We start from the raw sequence: 22,984 nt of genomic DNA, 5'->3' as shown, positions 1-22,984 counted from the left end.
CTTTTATAAACATATTTTTGTACAATACTTGTGTGTTGGCGTATTTTTTTGGTCATATAAAGTTAAAATAATACCAGCTAAAGATTCCATACATCATACACCAATTCGCAGGTGGGTCTGGCGGATATCAAGATGGTCGAATATTTCGTGGAAACAGTTGTTTTAAAAAGGTCTCTATTTAGTATTACAAATTTATAACTAACAAGATATTTCATCATTTATTCAATGATTAATGATAAACCTTCTGATACGTAGCTTTATATTATTTCGTATGTCTATAATTGTAGCATATTTAAATAACAAAATGTCCACTCGCTTCCATTAGATTTAGAACCAATAGAAACTGCAAATATTATAATTATACTGAATATATTTTACTACATTATGTTTTTTAACATTACAACTATCTATAATAAATCGTTTGAGATAATAATTAAGGGAAAAATTTGTCATCATCACAGCCTATTAATGTCACAAAAATATGGCTTCGTTCTCAATTATCACGTTTCACGGTTTCAAAGAATATTATTTTACGTCATAAAAATACTTTATGTAGTTATCAAATGTTTTACATAAATATTTGACGATGAATAAGCTTCATAATGATATAAATAGTTTTTCTACAAATCTTACGTACTATTCAGGCTTAACCTCTGAAAATACCAGAAAATAGCTGACATGGAACACCTTCCCCCTTAACTCGAAACCTTAAAATTTTGAGTTGTTTCCTTTTAGAACTAGATGTATCGAACACTTACGTCCTACTTTCATAATCATTATGCATTTATGACATGTGCTTATGGGCTTCGCAGACTGGACGTAATGGAAATGCGAGTCAGTGTATCTTGTGCCCAAAAAGAACACTTTGGGGAAAACGCAATATAAGATTTCTCAGCTGCTTAATAATAATAGACTTGCAGCTTATGCTTTTCATATTTTAGGTTTCTTTCATGAATATGTATACTGAAAAGGTATATTGGCTATGAAAGATATACTTTTGGTACAAAATATGTGGATACACATAATTGTATCATTTTTGCCAAAATTGGTCTTATGCCACAGGCTCTGAGGTGCAGAAATAATACAATTTGGAAGTTGCAATAATTTGTATAAAGATATTTACACTGATACATCATCACAAAACTAGCTAATTGACTCTCATCCACGATTAACGTTCAACAATATTCTCGGTGTATAACCTACCCTATTTAAAGGACAGTATTTTATGAAGTTGTTTTCTTTCTTTTTAATGTAATTTTAATGCTTATATAAAACAATATTTTATTTATCAACAATTGGTTGTAGAAAATAAATTATTTAAGCTTACGTAATAAAAAGTTACGCTGTGTCTTAGTTAACTATGTATATTACGTCAAAATTCATTAAGATTAGGCTATTACATATTGGGACAGCACAAATTGGTGTTCTATAACCTTGACAAGTAACTTATAATATATTATATGGAAATAGTATATTCTATTACATTCGGCATGACTGTTGGGCTAACTAATTTGTTTTTTAGATGCTTTTTTAAACCATTTATGTACAATAACATTTATTAATTTATATGACACCTTAATATGAATTAGTTTTTAAATAAATTGTTCATAATATTAATGAATGCAAACAATATTGAAAGGTTGTCAGTGTATTCTTCCTCGTTTTGAAGTTATACTTCTTTTGGCGCGTTTGGGAAATCAGATCAGAGTGTATTTTTGACGTGTGACATGTAACACATAATTTATTTTTTTCACACGAAAAAAAACACACTCGATTAGATGCGAACCACCGATTGTTCGGTTATCAGCCTAACGCACTACCTTTACGCCACGGTATGGTACTGCAATCGTGACGATTATACAGTATAATATTTTAGTTTAGAATTGTTCCGTTGCCTAGGCAGCGAATTTATTATTGTCGGCCATTTGCAATTCCTTCCGTAAACAAATGATTAAACGTCAGAGTGACAGTTGCGGAGGCCACTAATCACAAGCATTGAAATGATCGAATTGTTATCTGAAGTGTTGTTTTGCGTGTAGTTATTGTGATACGCATTGTTTACAACAGTCACTGAGTCTACACTCATCGAGATTGTTCATGTCATTTAGCCACATTTGAAAACATAATTATATCAGCATCCATAAATCTTAAATCTAGATTTATATAAAATAAAATTGCACAAAATTTTGTCAAGGTTAGAATAAACTGTTTTTACAGTCGGTTATTGGTGACGTTATGTTTCCACGAGGTGGTGAAATTTGCACTGTCCTGCTGCTGTCAGAATGTTCCGAAGTCTCTGCTCAATTGTCTTTCCTTGGATGACCTCTTCAGTAGCACCACGCAGACTACTAGCAAGACTACTAGAGCTACCACCAGCCCCAGGAGTGTATACATTGCATGCCTGATCGTGTTATTACCATCTGAAAATAAAAACACATTTTGATAGAGTTTAATTGTCAAACTTATACATTTATATATTATGGTAGTTACTAAAGGTTTGTTTTTTGATTTATGAAGAAACAACTTTAAAATCAGCGGGTGATTTTTAAAAGGTCAACTTGAAAAATCAGATAGATTACTCTCTTTTTTCAGAACTCAACTCAGAAATTCAACATCAAATTCTTAGTGCTAGAATAGAACACAGTGGTTGAGTGGGCGGCGGTGCAGCAGTGGTATGCGCAACTCAAACGTATAACCGTATGTGAAATTTTCATAGAATGTCTTTTTTTTGGGAATTCCACACACGTTTATATGTTTGAGTTTACCCCGCGCGTTCACTCTGGGCAATCATTTAGTGTCGAGCCACACCGGGCGACTTGCCGGCGACCAGAGAGGCAGCCAATAATAATAATAATAATGAATGTACACGCAATTATGCAAAAAATGCGGCGTGGCTGCCGGCGACTGGTCGCCTAGTGTGGCAGCGCTCAATACATAGCTATATGTTTTCATACATCGCTACCGATCGCCCGACCAGAGAGACCGGGAGACCAGACCGAGCGCACGAACGAGATTTTACTGATCGCGCGATTACTGGGCGACCAGGTGTGGCATGGTCCATATAACTGCATGCATCGGTCTGGTCTCGGCGACTGGTCTCGAGACCAGAGTCGCCCGGTGTGGCTCGGCTCTTAGAAAAGCTTAATGCAACTAATTTTCGATAGCAGACAAATCTATCAGACTTATTTTCAAACAGTATCAAATCCATTTCAACAAATCACGCCATTGCAAAGCTAGATGACATCTACTGATATTTTGGTCATGATAAGAAAATATAATTTAATATCTAATCTACCGAAATTTATATTGGTTAAAAGGTCTCTACATGATTTTACATGCTTTAAGGCTACTTATATATTTCATCAAGTAAAATTGTTGATTTTCATATATTTTGTCAATTTACCGAATTTTGAAAATGTCATCTGGCAGCACTATAAATGCCATTGCTTTACTATAAGGATAGGCCTTTAGCTAAAATTCACATAGATTTGATCCTTACACATTTTCTGATGGTTTGTAAAGCATTCGGAGCCATTCATTGGTCGGTGTATTTGTATTAAATGGTATGCGGCTAATAAGGAATTGACTGATTGGTATGGAATTCTTTTCAGCCAATGAAATTTTATATCGAGTTTACCTAAACTGAAGGTGGGTAATGTGTGATTTTCGTTATGAAGAATGTCTATGTGTGAAGTGAAAAAATCAAACCTCATTGGTAAATGCCATAAATATTATGATGGAGAGATGAGGCATTTGTTTTATTGCTAATACACACAAACGTTTTAGGAAGGAGGAAGGAAATATCTCTATTTCTAGTATATTAAAGTTTATGTTTATTTTGGATCACTTCTGAGTAGAATGTGTGAAGCAGTGGGTGGTAGGTTCATTTCTGGTGCTGGCAAAAAATACATGCTGTTTTTTTAAGATTTTGATCCAGTGTTAGGACTCAATGGGTTCGGTGAATGGCTAACTATCATTCCTTGTAAAAAGTCTGTTCACATAACCTTTGCTCTTTAGCGACCATAGTATGTATGTTCCACTTTGAGCAAAAATGGTAATTAGCTTGAATTTGTACAGCATTTCAATTATCATTGAAAGACCTTTATCTGTGAAGTGTGTCTCAACTGTTGCAGTTCTGTCTCATTAATTTCATTAATGGTGTTAATAAAGAATATTATATTTTATGGTCATAATTTATTTAAATCGAGTCTTTTATTGGTTTTCTTGGCTCTATTATAATGGTCTGGAGACCTAGCCTGTTAATATGTGCAAAATGTGCATTGCATTAGGATTATGGCAATTGAGCAGATTTATTTTATTAGAAATTTTTCTATGCTCGGCAGGGCCAGATTTACACTTGAAGGGGCCTTGGGCTAATACATATTTGGGGGCCCAGAAAAATAATTGAATAAAATGGCATTATACAGGATATTAAATATTTTTGATGTTCTTGTTGCAGTATGATATTGCATATTGTCATTCAACCATGAATGTTTGGAGTTTTGGGTGTCGCAATTAACACTACGGTGGCTTATGATTATGATATACAAATTTCTGCATAGTAAATATTCAATAATAGTATCTAATATCGTCTCTGTTCTGGCAGAACACACTAACTGGATAATATGAGTTTTGAGTAATTTGACTTTGAAGTTGTTAAAATGTTTGAAATCTATCATGTGAGTTTATTAAGTAATCGTAAAAAGGATGACTTTAAAATAAAGACTGTTTATTTATTAAGAAGATTTCCAGACGGCAAAGTTTGAAATAAGGAACATTTTGGTACTAACTCAATATGTCATTTTTTCGAATTAGTGTCTTCTGCCAGAACAGTGACGATATGTTATTGCAAGTAGCTAGATACCTATTGTGATCGAGCTTTTGAGCCCTGCAAATCGAGCGCATGGGCAGTTGCTTTGTCTGTCCAAAGTTTTTTCATAAATGTTTTCGACTGTATTTAAACCACGGGGGCTCTGGGCTATTTATAGTCCCTTTAACCCTATAGTAAATCCAGCCGTAAAGATCGGTGAAGCCAGGTGACTCATCACACAGATTGTTTTCCGAAAATCAAGAAAAACTACCATAAAACTATAGGTAATAGAATGTATCCGTCAGACATTCGACATCTGTTTTAAATTAAATAAATGTCGTTAAAAATTTGACTTGACACAATTTGAATGCAAAATTATTGTGAGTGTAAATTCAATAATAGATAGGTTATATAAAAAAGTATAATTTGAACATCAGGTTTTCCCAGTACCTAATGCGTTTACTTCACTTAGTAACTAACCATATCCAACTCTCATATCATTAATTATATTCCTCGGCTCCCGCTCCATGGAAAGATTAGAGAATCGAGGCAGGAAAGTGTTCCAGTAGGATGGTCTACTGCCGCCTGGTGCCGTGCCTTCGCCGAGCTGTTGTATGTGCGAATCTCGCTGCGTGTATGCGTGCCATGCGTCGTATTGACGAGGAGGTGTGGGATATCTGGAGTTAATCAAATTACAGGGAATTAAAATTATTTCGATAAAAGTTTGCAGTTCATATACAGGTTATCGTCAAATGAAGGTAATGATATTTGTTATGCCATAGCAGATATTTCTGTAAACTTTAATTGGAATCCTTTGAATTATGGAAAAAGTGGACAGAAAACACAAAATTCAAGACTGATCGGGGCATTTAACACAATTAAGCCAACCTCGACTCAAAATGAGCGCAATTTTTGCAACATCAGGGAATTTTGTGTCTCAAAAGCGTACACTATTAATTGTCAGACACAGCAATTGACGGTCTGTGGTTTTAGAAATTCTATTTTAATAAGTAATGTTTTGAATTATTTTTGTTTTCCTACTTCTATTTTGTTTGTCTTCTTAAATAAATAAAAAAAAATCATATATTTTTTGGTATTAGCCTGTTTTTACACTGATTTTAGGATTTTTAAAGGTTTTTTTTTTTTAAATTTCCCGATATCTCGAGAATTCTCGAGAATTGTTTTCTGGAAATCCCGAATCTCGAGAATATAAAATTTCATCATTTCGGGAAATCCCGAATCTCGAGATTGAGATTTTCTCGGGAAATACCCAACTCTAGTCATAATAGATCACATGGGCCAGAATCCGATGAATACGAGTACAAGTCCCCCAATATTTATAATAGGTACCAATTTGTCTGTTTTTACACTGATTTTAGGATTTTTACAGGTTTTTTTGAAATTCCCAGATTTCTCGAGAATTCTTTTCTGGAAATCCCGAATCTCGAGATTGAGATTTCCTCGGGAAATACCCAACTCTAGTACCAAGTATTATATACTTAATTCCGTATTGTAGCACAATTATGCAAAAACCACTGAATCCAATTCGGTATTTGACCGCCTGAATTCAATTCAATTCATTTATTTTTTTAACATATTGTGGACATTACAAATTATAAGTTTAAGACGTTCACAACATGACATTTAGAAACAAAGATACATAAATATAACAGTATTACATAAAAAAAAGAGATATATCAGTAGATGAATTAGATAGGTACAAGGAAGTACACCGGATGAGTTAAGCAGACCCTATTTTAAGAATTTATAAAACAACATCCACCTAAACTCATTCTCACGTAGGTGGAATATATCAACACCCGAAGCAATTTCGTTGAACATAGTTATCACTCTCCCAATTGGCATTACCAGTGGCAGGTTGGTTCTGCACCTTGGGAGAATAAACAACTGATGGTCTCTATTTCTAAGATAGTTATCAGGGACACACAGGTCAACACTGCCCAGAATGGCAGATTTCTCATTTATACCTTGTATAAGTCGAAAAAAATACGTAGCTAAATAAAGATTTCTTCTAAATTGCAGACTGCAGTATGTAAGCATGCCTAAGAGAAAGTCAGTTGGATAAAGCCACGGATAGTATCCATACAACCTCAAGTAAAGGAGTCTCAAGAATTTCTTCTGTACCCTCTCCACCATAAGGCCATACTTCAACTGGTGCGGTGCCCAAACAATAGACCCACTCTCAAGTCTGCTTCGAACTAAAGAATTAAATAAAAGTTTCAATACCGTAACATCTGAAAAGACCCGGGAAGTACGCATGACGAAGCCCAACATTTTAAGCGCTTTGTTACAAATGGTAACTATATGGCTAATAAATGTCAGTTTACCCTCAAACGTAATGCCAAGATCCCTTACAGATGATATTCGTGACAGAACTCTGCCATGCATCGAGTATTGGAAAAACAACACTTTTGAGGCTCTGGTAAACGATAAAAGATTGCATTTATCAATATTGAATTCTAGTTTGTTACGCCTGCCCCAATTTAATACATTATCTATATCAAGTTGGAGCTGACGACAATCGTCCAAGGTGACAACTTCCAAAAAGAGTTTCAAGTCATCAGCGAACAACAAAAACATAGCATTTTTTATTACCAATGCTATGTCATTTATAAAAATCGTGAACAGCAACGGCCCTAAGTTTGAGCCCTGGGGGACACCAGTGAAGATCCTAAAAATATAATTTATTCTTAAATTAATAAAAATATTGTAGGTATAAAAATAGTACAGTAGTTGCGCGTTTAATGACCTAGCGGCCCAACACACTGATTAATTTAGAGGCCCCAAATGAAAATGAAGATCGTTTTTTCAAATAATATCTGATAGTAAAGAAATCCCGAATCCCGAGAAAAGATTCTCGAGATCCGGGATTTCCCAAAATGTTAAAAATTTCATTTCTCGAGATTCGGGATGGAAAATCTCGAGAATTCCCGAAACCCGACTCTACTTGGTACGAATATTGTCACCATTTGAGGAAAATGATTTTTTTATGTGACAATCAATATGAAATAGGAATAAAAGATGATATTGGATTCATTAATCTTGGTTATGGTAAGTACTGTTGGCAATTTTGGATTAATTAAACCACTTTTCACCAATATTTGTCCATATCAATTCCATTAACCATATAATATTAGGTAGGTACCTACTGTAATCTTGAAATTGGTGGTCGTACAATTTAGAAATTTATTTAATAAAACCAATACAAAACTCCAAATCATATTAATTTAATCACATACTGTAAAATTTTGACCAGCAAATAATGAATATGTTCAATTTTGAAGTTATGTGGCGTACAAATGCTGGCCCTATCTGCGTAGACACGCGCAGATATTATATTATATGGGAATTTTTTCCGAATTTGACACGTATTTTTGGTATACAGAACTCCACGATACTTTTTAATTTTATTTTTCTCATTACTTTTGAATATATATTTACCGATTAATAAACTTTTCTAGCTATTTTTCGATAACAACTTTACCTAGAGACATCACCTTAAATGTATCTTTAAGGGGGATCACATCAAAAGTTTCGATTTCATAGAGATTATAGAGATCATAGAGATTTCATAGATATTAACCAAATAATGCATTCCAATACAAATTATCTTCGAGGCAACTTAACTAGATGTCACTATAATTAAAATAATTACATTTCAATAATAAATATTCTAAAAACCGATATTATTATTACAGTAATTATTTAAACAGTAGTAGGGATTCCAATCCCGGGATCCCGGACAAATTTCGATACCTATGAATCCCAGGATTAGTAATCATAATCCCGAAACATTCGGAATTGATATTTTTATCAATCAATTCAATAAGATTGGTTTGTGTACAAAATCATTATAGTGACGTATATGTACCAGCACGTCATGTCACTGGGGGGATCTCCGAATTCTCACGGATAATATATAACCATTTTTTTGCTGCCATACGCAATCCTAATAATATCACAAAAATAATAAATCCGTTTATTAAACCAGTTAAACGCCATTGACGTGTAGGCACGCAATTCTTTCTACGTCTGATTTTATGAATGTATGTTTTAATTTTCTCATTGAATTTAATACAAACACATCCACGAATGAATAGCAATTGTTAGAATCTCGGAAAGTTTGTGAATTTTATTATACCTATTGTACTTATTGCCGACACAACTTGTTGAATTAAAAAAAAAAAAAAAAATTGGCTCGGGATTGGATTCCTTAAACAGTAGGCAGTGTATTGTATAAACAATGGATTTTATTTCAATCGCTGTTGCTTTATTTGTATATGTGAATGTAATTGAATAATAATCCATATTCTGGTTTTTATTATTAATTGGAATAAAATATGTTATAAAGCCCTAATTTATAAATGAATACTTTTGCCAATTTATTATATGTGTATAAATTATTATGTATTTTCTGCGTGCTTGCTGTTTGCGCCTTTAGTGTGCGGTGCGGCCTACATTACAATGTTAAAACGCTTGTTTCCTATGGTGAGTATTCACGTTGCATTTAAATAACCCGATGATAAATGATGACGTTCCAAATCGAGAGGTATTTTAAAAAGATTGATATCAAATTGATTCAAAATCGTTGATTTATTGCGTCACAATATGAATTGCATCGCAATAGACGCATTGTGAATGCTTTGAAATTTATCAGTATATATTTATGTATCTTGCAGTGGCGAAGGGTGGAGGTAGGCTGTTAAGATCCGCCATAAATAGTGCACATTAAACTTTTTCAGACATACATATTTGTTTTCATTGAAATAAGACTACAATTTACAGATAGTGTAGGTTAGATTTTAAAATTCAATTAAACCCTGAGAAACCAAGCCATAATAGATATTAGTCAAAAAATACATGTCTATCTATAAAATATCTAAAATTATGCAATTAAATCATACATAACTTTGAGTATTTTATAGATAGAATAATATTTTTTATTTATTATAGTTTGGTTTACGCAGGGCTTAATGAATCAAAAAAATGAACCAAAAATATGTGTAATATGTAGTTTTAATCCAACGAAAACAAATAACTATGAATGGAAAATTGTACACAATTTTGTCGTATTGCCCAAATTAGACCAAATCTATTATGGTTTCGTTTAGGCAGGGTTTAATTGATTTTTAAAAACTAACTAATACCATCTGTAAATTGTAGTCTTAGTTCAATAAAAACAAATACATATGACTAACAAAGTTTAGTGTGCACTATTTATAGCGAATCTTAACAGCCTACCTCCACCCTTCGCCACTGGTATCTTGTATCTATTATCAAGTATTATAAATGTTAGTAAGAATATAGGTACATAATGCGACTACTGACCCAAATTTGACAAATTCTGACCACATAACCCTCATTCGTTTGCTTAGTCTCTCTTCTTGAGCTGAGAGTCTTCTTCTGGTCAGCTGTTTGAAAAGTGTCGGTCCAAATAAGTATGGAAGTTCAGAACCATGAGCTGCTCCTGGAAAAATGACAATCTACTATTTATTTATTTTTATTGAAAAGGTAAAATTAATGAAATTACAAGAATATTAATATAAAATATACAGACAATAACTGATGCACATATGGAATATTGTTAATGCCATAAATGCTAAGGAAACTCTTGTTCTGTAAGGATGGAGCTTTAATATGTAGATATTATGAAATTAAAAAAAAGAGGATCCTTCAACCCTGAAGAGTTTGGAAGGCGTCCATTGTTTGAATAGGATAGGCGCCTATGACAAACTAATAACCACAGAATGCGTCTTCTGACAGAAGAGGGGTTTCTACGATATCTATCGTTAATCCTCATTTAATTAAAATTGAATTGGGTATCGAATTTGTGAGAAACGCGTTTAAGCTATATCTTAAAGAAAATAGCTGATTTTTATCGGGTTTTATGCATGGTATATTTTTATCTAAAACTATTTCAATAAATATTTTGAGATAAAATAGTGTTAACCACAAATTATTGAGGCAGGTGCAGAGATTGGCTTAGCGACGCAGAGGCCCGAGGCACTGACAGATTTTGAGGCCCCTCATGTCAAAAAATAAAATAAAAACCATAAGTTCCAACTACAAAGATATATAGATACCTAATAAAAATATCAATCTCTTTCTTAGAACTACATCTTTCAATAATTATTTGTGAGAAATACTAAATACTCACGTTTCAAAGATTTCGGTGTAAGTATATAATTTAATAATCGTATAACAAGTGTGAACTATTTTGAGGTCTCGGGTTCGAATCCCGAGTCTGGCAAATTTAAATGCTGTCTTTCAATGTGTGTTTGGACCCAGAGCATGGCATGAATGAATAGGTTCTCGCAAAAACTCTCTTAAAGAATGTCTTCGTTAGGTGACCAAAATCTATATCAAATTCTACATAGAGCCAATGAAATGGAGAAAATATTATGCAATGATTTTGGCGTACCTAATGTAAATTCCTTCACAAAAATGTAGTAAGTACCCATTGATGAATTATTATTATAATATGGACCTAATAAAATCACTACAAAATTTAGTCTGCCAGAATCATTCCATAATTTTATAAACACATTATACTTACCTATGTACTTAAAACTAAACTCTACCTACATTGCAATAAGCGTGAATCTTACAAATTTTTGTCATTAATATGTCTATATTATGTACTTGACCTTTTCTGGAAAAAGTGCCTATTTTTCTGTTAGATATTGTACGGAATGCTGTATCTGTAGATATGGTATTAATTAATCAGTGACGTCCCTAGACAAAATGCCGCCCCTAGGTAGCGCCAAACTGCCGCCCCATTTATTTTACAGTATGTTTTATCTCATCATTTCATGACTCCAATATCAGAATTATAAGAAATGTGTTGTATACAGGATACATTACTGACAAAATATTTACCACTAAAACATACAACATTAAATTTAAATATAAAAAGCGAATAAACAATTATGTTAATATGTATATAGATATTAATTATTTCGGTACCCAAATCACCAGAGCTGAGGTCTTATTTGGTTAATATTTCTGACACATTTGGTTTGTAGCATTGACCTAACAATACACGGATTTATTATTTTCACACTATTTTTACTATGCTATTATTGTAGAACACGTAAACAAAATAATTTTAGCTATTTCTATATACACCAAATGATTCTCCTCGATTTGCTGCCCTTCGAGTAACTGCCGCCCCCAAGCGACGCTCAATCTGCCTACCCCCACTGGATGTCACTGTAATTAATATAAAAATTATGCTAGACGATTTGATAATGATGGCTTACCTGAAGAGTTTGATTTCTTCCCATAAAGGTCCACCCCGCCTGCATGACGATATCGATAGACGTAAAGCGGCTGCGTTGATTTGACAAGCAAAGATACCAGCTTAGCGTGAGGTGCATCGTAGAGAGCGTCGGAGTAAAGAGTCCTTAGCTGCTGCAAGAGACCCCATGCGTCGCCATCTTTTGTTCTCTCGGTATACTCCCATTTGATAAGTTCTCTGATCTGCTTGGAATTTGGACTAGTGTTCAGCTTATAAAGCGCCATGACATTGGGGATAGCCGTGTGGTCTACGTAGTGCCGAAGCTGGTGATAGCCTTGCCGGGCAAGGTCTTGCCAATGCTCTAAAAAAAATACAATAGGCAAAATAAATCAATTTTGACGAATATTACCAATTTTCATCATCGGCCAGGGTCATTCTACTGCTGGATAAAAGCCTCTCTTAGCTCCCGCCATTCTTCTAGGTCCCTAGTTCTTTGCTGAAACTTACATCCACCAACCACCAAACTATGAGTTCATCTGTCCAGCGGGTTTTAGGGCATCTCTGCGGACGTTTTGTGCCCCTTGGGTAGCACTGTTTGACGGCATTTGTTCAGCGATTGTCCACTCGCCGAACGACATGTATAGCTTATTGCTATTTCATCTGCTGAGCGACTTCTATCAGATCGCGTACTATTGTCTGATTCCTTATCCATTGGTTTCTTTTGTGATCTTTACGCGTTATGCCCAACATGTACCTTCCCATGCCACGTTACGCTACTTTGAAAAAAAAACTACTAATCAGACACTTCAGAGATCCGGTAGGTACTTACTAGCAGAGTTGTTGTTGTGCGAACATTTAGATTTTTCTTAAAATTACAGGAGATGGTTTTATAATAAGTTTTGAAAGTGAGAAAACAATCGGCGATTATTTTATGTTACAAGCATTATGTTTTTTTAAAACCCATAAAACTTGACCACTTTTTTTTAATGTAGGTATGTAGAAAATGCATAATATTATCTTAAAATAAAGCACAAATAAGTACTTTATATTTACAAATTTGCATTTATTTTTTATTTTTCAGTTTTAAATGCATTTCATTAATCCGGCACAATGTTTATATATTGCCGGATTAGCGAGATTGTACTGTGTATACTTATCTTTTATACTTATATTATTTAATCGTACGATGTAGGTACATATAAATAACAATATAATATATCTCAACCATAGAGGTATTAAATAAAATTTCAACCTAAATAAGAGGACGGTAAAATAAATGATTAGATATATTTTTATTACCGCTGGAGTCAGTAGCTTCTAAGTTTGTGATGCCGGTCAAGATGGGTATCTGGTGAAAATTTCCAGACGTCAATGCTTCTTTAGGACTCAGTGGAATGTATTGATCATTTTTTGGTAGAAAATTATCAACCAAGGGTAGCATCATATCTGTCCAGTTTCCTCCCTGTAATACACAAATTATATTTCTGTCAAAATTTTACATTATTTAATGTCTTTATTAATTTGTTACAATATGATATTAAAGTTGACGGAACTGAAATGAAATGAAATGTGGCTACCTATCTTTATTTTACAACATGGTACAAATTTACAAGTTTTCATTTGTCATACCATTGTGATGAATGAAATAGGATTGCCTCACTAAAATGGAAAACTGACATAAAATACATATTTCCTGTAAATAATGCAGCGCTCGGAATGGACAGGAACGCACCGGAGCGCCGTTGTGGTTCGTGGAATTCCAAAATATACCGTTCCGGCTCGTGAATTCATTTAAAATTGCGTTGCGGTTCGTTAGATTGAGATAATTATATATGAATGTATCTTTTAAAGTTTTTCTCAAAATTAAAAATTAACGAAGTTATGTTATGCCGGGGTGCAAGGGTTAAAAATAAAAATTATGACATCCCTAAATTTCTTTCAACCTTCTTATTTTGTGTCGATATGTCCATGCCTAAATGCATTGTCTAAATAACAAGAAACAACCAGCTGCAAGCGTAAATTACTTTATTACCCAAAAAAATGTGCCTTGCTGACACTATTTGAAAACTCTTCAAAAATAAAGTATACATTGTTTAATAATTTCTAAAGGATGAAACATTTCAAATCTCAATACAATCTTGCCTTTGACTTACGCATTGTTAATTTACTTACCTACTAATTTATTATATTATTTTATTCGGAGTGACAAAAATTATTACTTCGCCATTTATATTCGGGTGAATGAATTGTGTTTTCGATGGTTAAATTAATACAAAAAAGTTTGATAATTTGACTCGTGCAATCCGCTATAATATTCCTATTAGTTGCCTTTTAAAATATTTTGTATTATTTGAGATATAAATACGTTTCTAAACAAAATTGTTTATATTATTAGTTTGGTGTTTTTTTTGCTACATTCTAGTAAGTTTTGTGTTTTAATTTTAACTGTGTGTTTAACTTGATTTTTTAATAAAAAAATGTTCTCCTAAAACAGGGGAGGGCAAACTTTTTGCATGGAGGGCCAAATTCAAGAATTCAAAATGACCGGCGGGCCGCAAGTAAAATACCATTTTTAGATATACACTATTTATTATCACGAAAACTAAACATTTCAAAAAATAAATAATGAGAAGAATGAAACTGTTGTTTATTTTTTTAAATTAAGGTGTTAATTTTGTAGTTGATATTCTTAAAACTGCTTTTAAATGGGCATCGGCGATATTTGATCGTATAGAATTTTTATTGAGGTTTATGATCGAAAATATTTGTTCACATATATAAATTGATCCAAAAATAACGAACATTTTTCTTGCATAATCTTTAAGTTGGTCGAATTTGTCTGAATTAAGGGCATTGTAAAATTTGGAGATTTCTTCACGACGATGCAATTCTCTTAAATCAGTGTCACACTGCAGATCAATAATCTCAAGTTATAGCTTTGTCGGTACACTATCAATATCTATTGAAATCGATGTTCAACGTAGAAAATAGTGGTTACATAATGTGAGACGAGACGCAAGGAAGACGTACTGAGATAATACATTTACGAAATAACAAATTTTTCATCTATTGTCGTAAGTAAGTACTTCATGTAAATCTGCTAAAACATTAGGAATTCTTTCCGGTGGACAATACAATGGCAACATCTGTTCTGTGATTCAATAATTAGGTATTATCATCTCAACAACTTGACTCGTGTTAAAAAAATATTTATGAGAAGTCGTAAACCCCAATTTTTACAATGAATAATGAATGATTTTTTCTACAAAAATGTGTTTTTGGGCCATTGATGGTTTGGGCAGAAAATATTGAATAGCCTTCTGCAGAGTTTATTTATTTGGGACGTTCCTATTGTATTACAATTATTATTAAATGCATTGTAGCTTGTGACTTTAAAAATAATAGAAATAATACGTAGGTAGTGTGGAGAGAACTTTTACTTAATTTTTGTTTGTAAATTTGTTTAAAAAAAATATAGGAATATCCTTCAATAAAAATGTACGACTATCATAATATCTGTATTGTATGTAGGTACCTATTATCATTTCCATGGCAATAATAATGTGAGTAGGGAAGGACAAACAACATAGATTGAATCGTTTAGAATAAGTAGGTACTAACAAATTAGGTACCTGTGTGTCCAGTGCGGACATCTAATTATCTTAGATGGTGTTAGTCATAGATTATTAAATAAATACGGTGGTAGATGTATATTACAATAATCGTAACCAAAGCATCACCATTGTAACATAACATGCATACAATACAATATTAGTCCTTATAATGTTGAATATAGTAGGTACTAACTAATGACAATTTTATATTATTCTATAAGAATCGCGCTTAGCAACCTGAGTTTCACCTTCCGACATGTTTTATCTTATATAAATGAAAATGACACACCATTGGTAATTTTATTACAAATAATGCTATGTTTACGTTGTTTGGATGACTTGAAACTTTTATTAGATGTAGGTACGGCCTTATGCCCCTTATAGTGGAGAAGGTTCAAAATAAATCTTTGAGAATCCTTTAAAGCTGTGTGGATAGTGGATACTATCCATGTTTTTATCCGATTGATTTCTCAAGACGTATGCTTACATACTGTATTCTGAAAGTTAAAAAGAGAACTAGGTATTTAGGCTACGTACTTTTTCCAACTTATATCTACCCAGTACAAATGAGAACTCTGCCATTATTGGTACTTAGTATTGATTTTATTATATATTATTTTATAACTTTCTTGATAATCTAAGTTGTTTGTTCTGCCAAGGTGCAATAATTGCTAATGATAATTGGGCAGGAAATAACTATGTTCAACCAAATCGCTTCGGATAATCGTATATTCCACCTGCGTGAGAACGAGTTTATGTGAACGTTATTTTATAAATTCTTGGTATAGGTAGGCACTTACTGTTTTTTCTAATACTATTTCTTTATTTTTTAAACACTATTTTAATACTATTTCTTGATGTTTGATATTCTGTGCTCGTATTTAAATGGAATTTGTAAAATTTTCTATAAGTACGTAAATAATTTTTTAATTTGAATCTATAAGGTACTTATGTGGATATGTTGTTTGTTATGACTAATTAATTACAAACTTATCTATCTCAAATGAGACAGTAATATAAGTTATAATCAGTGACGAGTGGTGGTAGAGGTATCATGCACTGGTTATAGTGGTAGATAAAGTAAGAATAAAGAATAATACAATTTTTGACGGTATACTTTGTTAAAACAAGATTATTTCGCCTCCGGCGCTGACAATCCTTACCAACCTGCCCAATATAGACCCACGTAAGAAGTTTAAAGTTTATTGTTGCATTTTTATATCAAAAGTACGTACGTACGTAAAGAAAGGATTAGCATAAGTACTTAGTTTCGGAAAATTATACAGCGTTCCTGTTCGTGAAATTTTCCATTTCGAGCACTGAAATAATGATGATTTACCAACTTCCTCTAGGTAAAGGTACTTGAAGAAGAATAAGAAGCATCTAGAAACTTACTTGACTTTGAGTGTTTATTGCTTTGATTATGTCGTCACTGGATCTTTCTCTGAGGCATTGAACTATTTCTTTGGGAGTGTCAAAAAAGCATCCCAAAGTTAATGCGATGGATTTTGATGAACGAGTGACATTCGCTTCAGTCCAGATAGATGTGATGCTGCCAGACATTATTATAGCTCTGGAAAACAGTGCTGAAATGAAAGAAATTGTCATTTATACGTATACCGTATACCTATCTGAAAATAAATGCTGAGATTTGAGAACAAACGGATCGGGGTATTAAATCTGTTTGACAAAGCCTTATTTGTTTATTCGGTAGAAAATTACCTTTTTATATAAAAATACTTAGGTCGATACTATTTAAGATTTACAAGCATTGAAAATCCGATTTAAATTTAATCTTCGTTTTCGAATCCTTCACTGTTTGGGATTGTGACACCTTTTAAATGTCGTAATAATAAGTCTCCAGCGATCATTGCGTTCCCATCCTAAATCTACTAGGAGGGCCGTAGCGACCCTCACTTGACCGGACCATTGCATAGGCGATCTCCATCTTCCACGTCGACCTTCGATGTTTCCACTAACAATGATAGTTTCCAAATTATTCTTATGGTGTCTGGCTATCTGGGCAAATAACTGCAGAACTCATTTATAGCTAACCTTTTGTTCGGGGCGATATCATGTGATAAATAATGCTAGTGGCTCCTGCCGAATGACCCATAAGAGTGACAGCATTCGGATCACCGCCAAATCTTTCAATGTTCTCACGGACCCATAGCAGGGCGAAATACTGGTCCAGCAGACCCAAGTTTCCACGAGCCTCTGGCGCTCCCAAGCAGAGAAATCCGAACACCCCGAGCCGGTACGCGGCGCTCACTACCAGGAGTCCCTCTGCTGCCAAGTCCTGGCCCGGAAGGGCAGGGGTTCGGCTCCCTCCTCCAAATGAAGGACTGTGGAATACGATCACGACTGGTAGCTTTTCTGTGCGCTGACCTTTCTGTTGGAATATCGAAAAGTAAGTTGTGTTGAGACTGTAAAAATAGTTGTATTAAATCCACTATTGCAAGGGTGTGCCGGGTGTGTGTCAAATTTTGAGAGACCCTTACGCCGTCTAGAAAAGTACAAAACTAGATTAAAAAATACAAAATATGGTCGCCAATAGATATTAATGAAATTTAAAAACATCTCGGATCCATAGTTATTAGTTAATAGTCATAGTTACAGTTGGGTTTCGGGAATTCTCGAGAAATTTTTGAGATATTCCATCCCGAATCTTTTAATATTTCGGGAAATCCCGGATCTCGAGAATCTTTTCTCGGGATTCGGGTTTTCTTTATTATCAAATATTAACTGAAGAAACGATTTTCTATATGAAAAAAGTGGACAGGAAACATAAAACGTTCAAAGACTGATCGGGGCATTTAACACAATAAAATTAAGCCAACGTCGACTCAAAATGAACGCAATTTTTGCAACATCAGGGAATTTTGTGTCTCAAAATCGTACGCGATTGTCACACGCAGCGATTGACAGTCTGTGTTTGAAGTTATATTTTAATAAGTAATGTTTTGAATTATTTTTGTTTTCCTACTTCTATTTTGTTTGTCTTCTTAAATAAATAAAAAAAAATCATATATTTTTTGGTATTAGCCTGTTTTTACACTGATTTTAGGATTTTTTAAGGTTTTTTTTTAAATTTCTCGATATCTCGAGAATACAAAATTTCATCATTTCGGGAAATCCCGAATCTCGAGATTGAGATTTTCTCGGGAAATACCCAACTCTAGTCATAATAGATCACATGGGCCAGAATCCGATGAATACGAGTACAAGTCCCCCAATATTTATAATAGGTACCTTTTTGAGGTGTTCCGAATTAATATGTCAGGCACATTTTTCATTAACTTGATTTTCTGAAGAAATAATTCAAGTTATTTTAAAAGCAGTTAATTTTAGGGAAATATTGGTTTGAAATAATAAATGATTTCACATTTTTTACTTTCCAGAAAAATGGTGTTAACAAGAGACTGAGACTTGTAAACACTGAGATAAAAAAAAATATATAAATAAAATAATAACATTTATACTTTTCCTCATATTAGATTATTTTCACAAATAGATTAATTAACATATAGATACATTTAATTTTCAACACATGCATTACATGATTGATACCTAAGTTATTACACGGAAATGCAATCATGTGGGGGGTACTAATTAATTCAGAGATTACCAAACTTTTATGGCTACTCGCTTTTAAATCATAAAATAATTAGAAACTGTGAATTTTGAGAAAGATTTTGTGAAAAGCAAATTTATTTTATGACGAAAGTGTACAACATCATGTTGGGTGTGAATAATGTTATTGATTATGTCCACTGTTAATTATTATCGAAGTACCGATAACTAATTAGAATAAGAAAGACTTGTTAAATTTAATTTGGACCAATTGATAATGTTCATCAGGACGAAGCCTATCTTGATTTAATTTAAAAATATTATGGAATACAGTACAAATAAAACTATAACTGAATATTAAAGAAGTGTTTGTTCTTTCTAATACGCATGCTTCATCAATGTTGTTCTAGTATTGATATGAGTATGATAAGAAATGATAAAGTAGACGTAATAAAATAATAAAATAATAATTATGACCGTTTCCCGTGAAACATAATTTGGGAAACGTTGAGTATCACAACCCTACCTCTGGTGCCCATATATTGAGGTACAAGCAGTCTTCGCTGTGCTGTTTCTCAACAGAATTTGGTTCATTAACCAAACTGGATTGAAGACACGGAGGTCCAAAGTCTTGTGCGTAGAGTGTTCTCTTCCATCCTTTGTGTTTTTCAGGCGCCTGTTGTAAAATGATAAGAAGATGTTCAAGGTCATCATGGACGGAACGATGTATTGACTGTAATGCGGCTCTCGTGGTGCAGTGGGTAAGGCGCTCGCCTTCCATCCGAGAGTTCCTGGGTTCGATTCCCGGTCATGACAAAAACATTTATGTGTTTTTTTCAAAGCCTGGGTGTTTGTGATTGTTCAAAATTACTAACAACCACCTTGTACGAAAAAGCAAGGACATGGTTATTAATAATTCAAAAAAAAAAACAAAATATGTGTGATTGGAGATTGATTCAGTGACTACTTAAATAATGTCCTGTTCATCGCTGCTTAGTAGGACATCTGGGTTTTGCACATAAAAGTTGTTGTTTTTTGCGTTGCTCTTCAGGGCAATGTGAAACGAATAAGTTATTGTTCTGTTGTTATGTTATGTTATGGATTTTGATCCAAGTCTTTACCCAAGTTGATTTAAATGAAAAATCAACAGATCAAATTTAATCATTTCACGATGCAGAGTTTTCCGAATGCTCGATAAATCCATAATACATAGTAGCTAAACAGTCTCTGGTAAAATCGACGAATGGTTGATAATCTTTCAGGGAAAAAAAATATATTCAATACCTACGCAATACTATGAGTTTCCACTTTCTCATTATGTAGTAAATTGTAGATAGTCATTCATTTGTATGACCGTGGTCACTCAAACTTTTTGAGAATTTATACCTCAAAATCTTCAGTAGACGGGTACTTCATTACGACTTTTTATTACGAGGCCTGGCTTTACTCTTATTTACACGAGGCCTAAAGATCGTCTAAGATGGTCGAGCGGTTATGTGCCAAGTTTATAACGTAATGGGTCCTTGCCAATTTTATGGTACTAGGCCATGATATGACACCCTTAGACCAATGGTAAACCGAGACTTAAGTATCACATAGCGCCTCACTTGATGGGTATAATTAATATTTTTTAGTAATTTAACTTTAACATCTATGTAACTTAAATAACTTACCGAAAATCTGAGACGGCCAATTGGAGCTGCAGCGTAAGGGATTCCCAAAAAGGCCTCAATAGGAATCCGTGATGATTCAGGGAATATTTTAACCTAAAATTAATACTTCATTGTTTATTGGGATATTTCCGAATATTACATAAAATAACGTAGATAGGTAGGTACACACAAATAAGTAATATTATTACGAACTGAGCTTAAATATTATATATAAAAAATAATATAGGTATAGTGATAATAGTCAGTGTGAGAGAGAAAGAAAATAAATGAGAGATCATACATGTACTTAAATGGCAATTGATTTGTTGAAAAGCGATTATTTTGTTTTAGTAGCTTGATGTAGACTGATTGCATTGTGCGTGTGCATGATTTATTATTAATTCCGCATAGTATAACAAACAAATCATCACCCCTATCACGGCTCCTTGGTTGAGGATGACTGTAGGCTCCTGAGCTTGCACGGGAAGCATTAGAAGCACACACCATAGCCCCCACGTCTGCAGAAGGCGAATCACACGCGCGCCACACCTTGGAAACCATTGAAAAAATCAACAATCAATTTGAACTAGGACATAACCGTTTTGACAGAGATTTTCCATAAACCACTAATATTTTTTTTGCTAAATATGTACCTAAGAAACATGAAACAGGAAACTTGTGTTCTATCGCACTGACTGATTTTGGGACACATCATGGCATATTAAACCTTAACAAGTAAGAATACCAAGCAATAAAATAATATCACGTAAGAATAAAATTTTAACAAGTAAGGAACTCAACGACATTTTACATTTAAATAAAGAAACAACCCAGACAATCCCGCATAGAATAAAAATATTGATTACTCCCAAAAAGGGTTGTTCGATTTTTGAAATTTTCAAAGATTTTTATGACTTGTTCTTTACCAAATTTAATTATAAAGAAAGAAAAAATCTACATCGAACGCATCATTAACTAAAAACTTTGAAATCTTAAGTGATTTCCATATAGAAGTAGGTTTGATTTTCAGTATCAGAAAAATTAAATATCTCCCTAGAGGTACAGTACCTACCTATTAGGCAAGGAAATGACTCGTAATGTATGAACGTCATTAATTAATTAGATATTGAAAATCTTTCTAGAACATCAAGTGTATAAGTATTAATTTTATATGTTTCATAATGGTAACATTGCAGTGGCGCGTTTAGTGACGCAAAGGCCCCATATGATATGATGTATTTAAAATTTTCTAAAAAATAAAAGCAAGAATTTTGTTATGTAAATTGCGAAATTTAAATATAATTTAAAAACATTTTTAACTCTTCGGAGACCCCCTTTTAAATTTTAAAACGAGTCGGTTGCGTCATTTGCGTCATAGAAACGCGCCACGGTTGTTATGGATAATGGAGATATTGTGTGCGTAATCTGCCGTAGTAAATCGATAGCATAGTGTAAGAAATTTCGGGGTTTCAGGCCGTCTGCATGCGTGTCCGGAAACTTGTACGTATGCAGTTCGCCGTATTGCACTTCACCGTGAAATGTTGTATCAGAAATATATGGCCGTATATTAAAGATAGTCCAACCTCTTTGGGTCGTATAGTACTGACATAAAATTCACGTGTAAATAAAAAACGGTTCTTGTCGGTTTACACTTCACAGGAAGCTAGCAGCAAATTTTGGAAATACCCGATATATTGGATTATTTGTTGGGATGGGTTTAGGTTAGGGTTTCATTCTTGAATTAATGAATTTGGCCAAAATCAGCTATGAAAATTGAAGTAATGTTCATATTAAATCTAATACAATTGGAGACCGTATAGTATACGGCCATTTCTTTCCGATAGAAAACTCATGGCGAACTGTACCACGGTGAAATGTTTTACGTACAATTTACATGTAACCATCTGCATGCGCAATAATTAGGACCGGTTGTCTCGATATTGCCTGTAATAATATGTCAAACGACATATCGAGACAACTCCTGTGATCGTAAACTTAAAAATATGTAGTATTGTGCAAGAGTATTCTTTAATTTTAATAAATACAAAAATATCCTTTCTTGCTATATATGGAA

At 33.5% G+C, this 22,984-nt stretch overlaps 1 protein-coding gene across 1 annotated transcript; it reads right to left on the bottom strand.

Annotated features, from left to right (window-relative positions):
- Positions 1 to 1,316: 1,316 nt before the first annotated feature.
- Positions 1,317 to 21,401, bottom strand: LOC147072272 (carboxylesterase 4A). The gene is made up of 11 exons (XM_085947303.1): positions 21,342 to 21,401; positions 20,932 to 21,024; positions 19,785 to 19,934; positions 17,741 to 18,077; positions 17,081 to 17,271; positions 13,371 to 13,533; positions 12,094 to 12,432; positions 10,143 to 10,298; positions 8,071 to 8,143; positions 5,291 to 5,487; positions 1,317 to 2,420 (listed from the first exon to the last, which is right to left on the bottom strand). The coding sequence occupies exons 1-11, from the start codon at positions 21,399 to 21,401 to the stop codon at positions 2,278 to 2,280; spliced, it is 1,902 nt and encodes a 633-aa protein (XP_085803429.1). The 3' UTR covers positions 1,317 to 2,277.
- Positions 21,402 to 22,984: the final 1,583 nt, after the last annotated feature.

Source organism: Rhyacophila brunnea, unplaced genomic scaffold (genome assembly GCF_057557595.1).
Source record: "Rhyacophila brunnea isolate RB1 unplaced genomic scaffold, BYU_Rbru_1.0 scaffold_2, whole genome shotgun sequence".
NCBI classification, from domain to species: domain Eukaryota; kingdom Metazoa; phylum Arthropoda; class Insecta; order Trichoptera; family Rhyacophilidae; genus Rhyacophila; species Rhyacophila brunnea.
Note: the sequence above shows the minus strand (reverse complement) of the source record. Positions and strands in the feature narration are given on the sequence as shown.

Excerpts from the sequence above, each read along its gene's own strand:
- LOC147072272 (XM_085947303.1), bottom strand. The coding sequence starts at position 21,401 with ATGCTTCCCGTGCAAGCTCAGGAGCCTACAGTCATCCTCAACCAAGGA. Across the intron at positions 21,025-21,341 it reads ACCAAGGAGCCGTGATAGGG|GTTAAAATATTCCCTGAATC; the intron begins GTGATGATTTGT and ends TATTAATTTTAG. Across the intron at positions 13,534-17,080 it reads CAATAAACACTCAAAGTCAA|GGAGGAAACTGGACAGATAT; the intron begins GTAAGTTTCTAG and ends TGTGTATTACAG.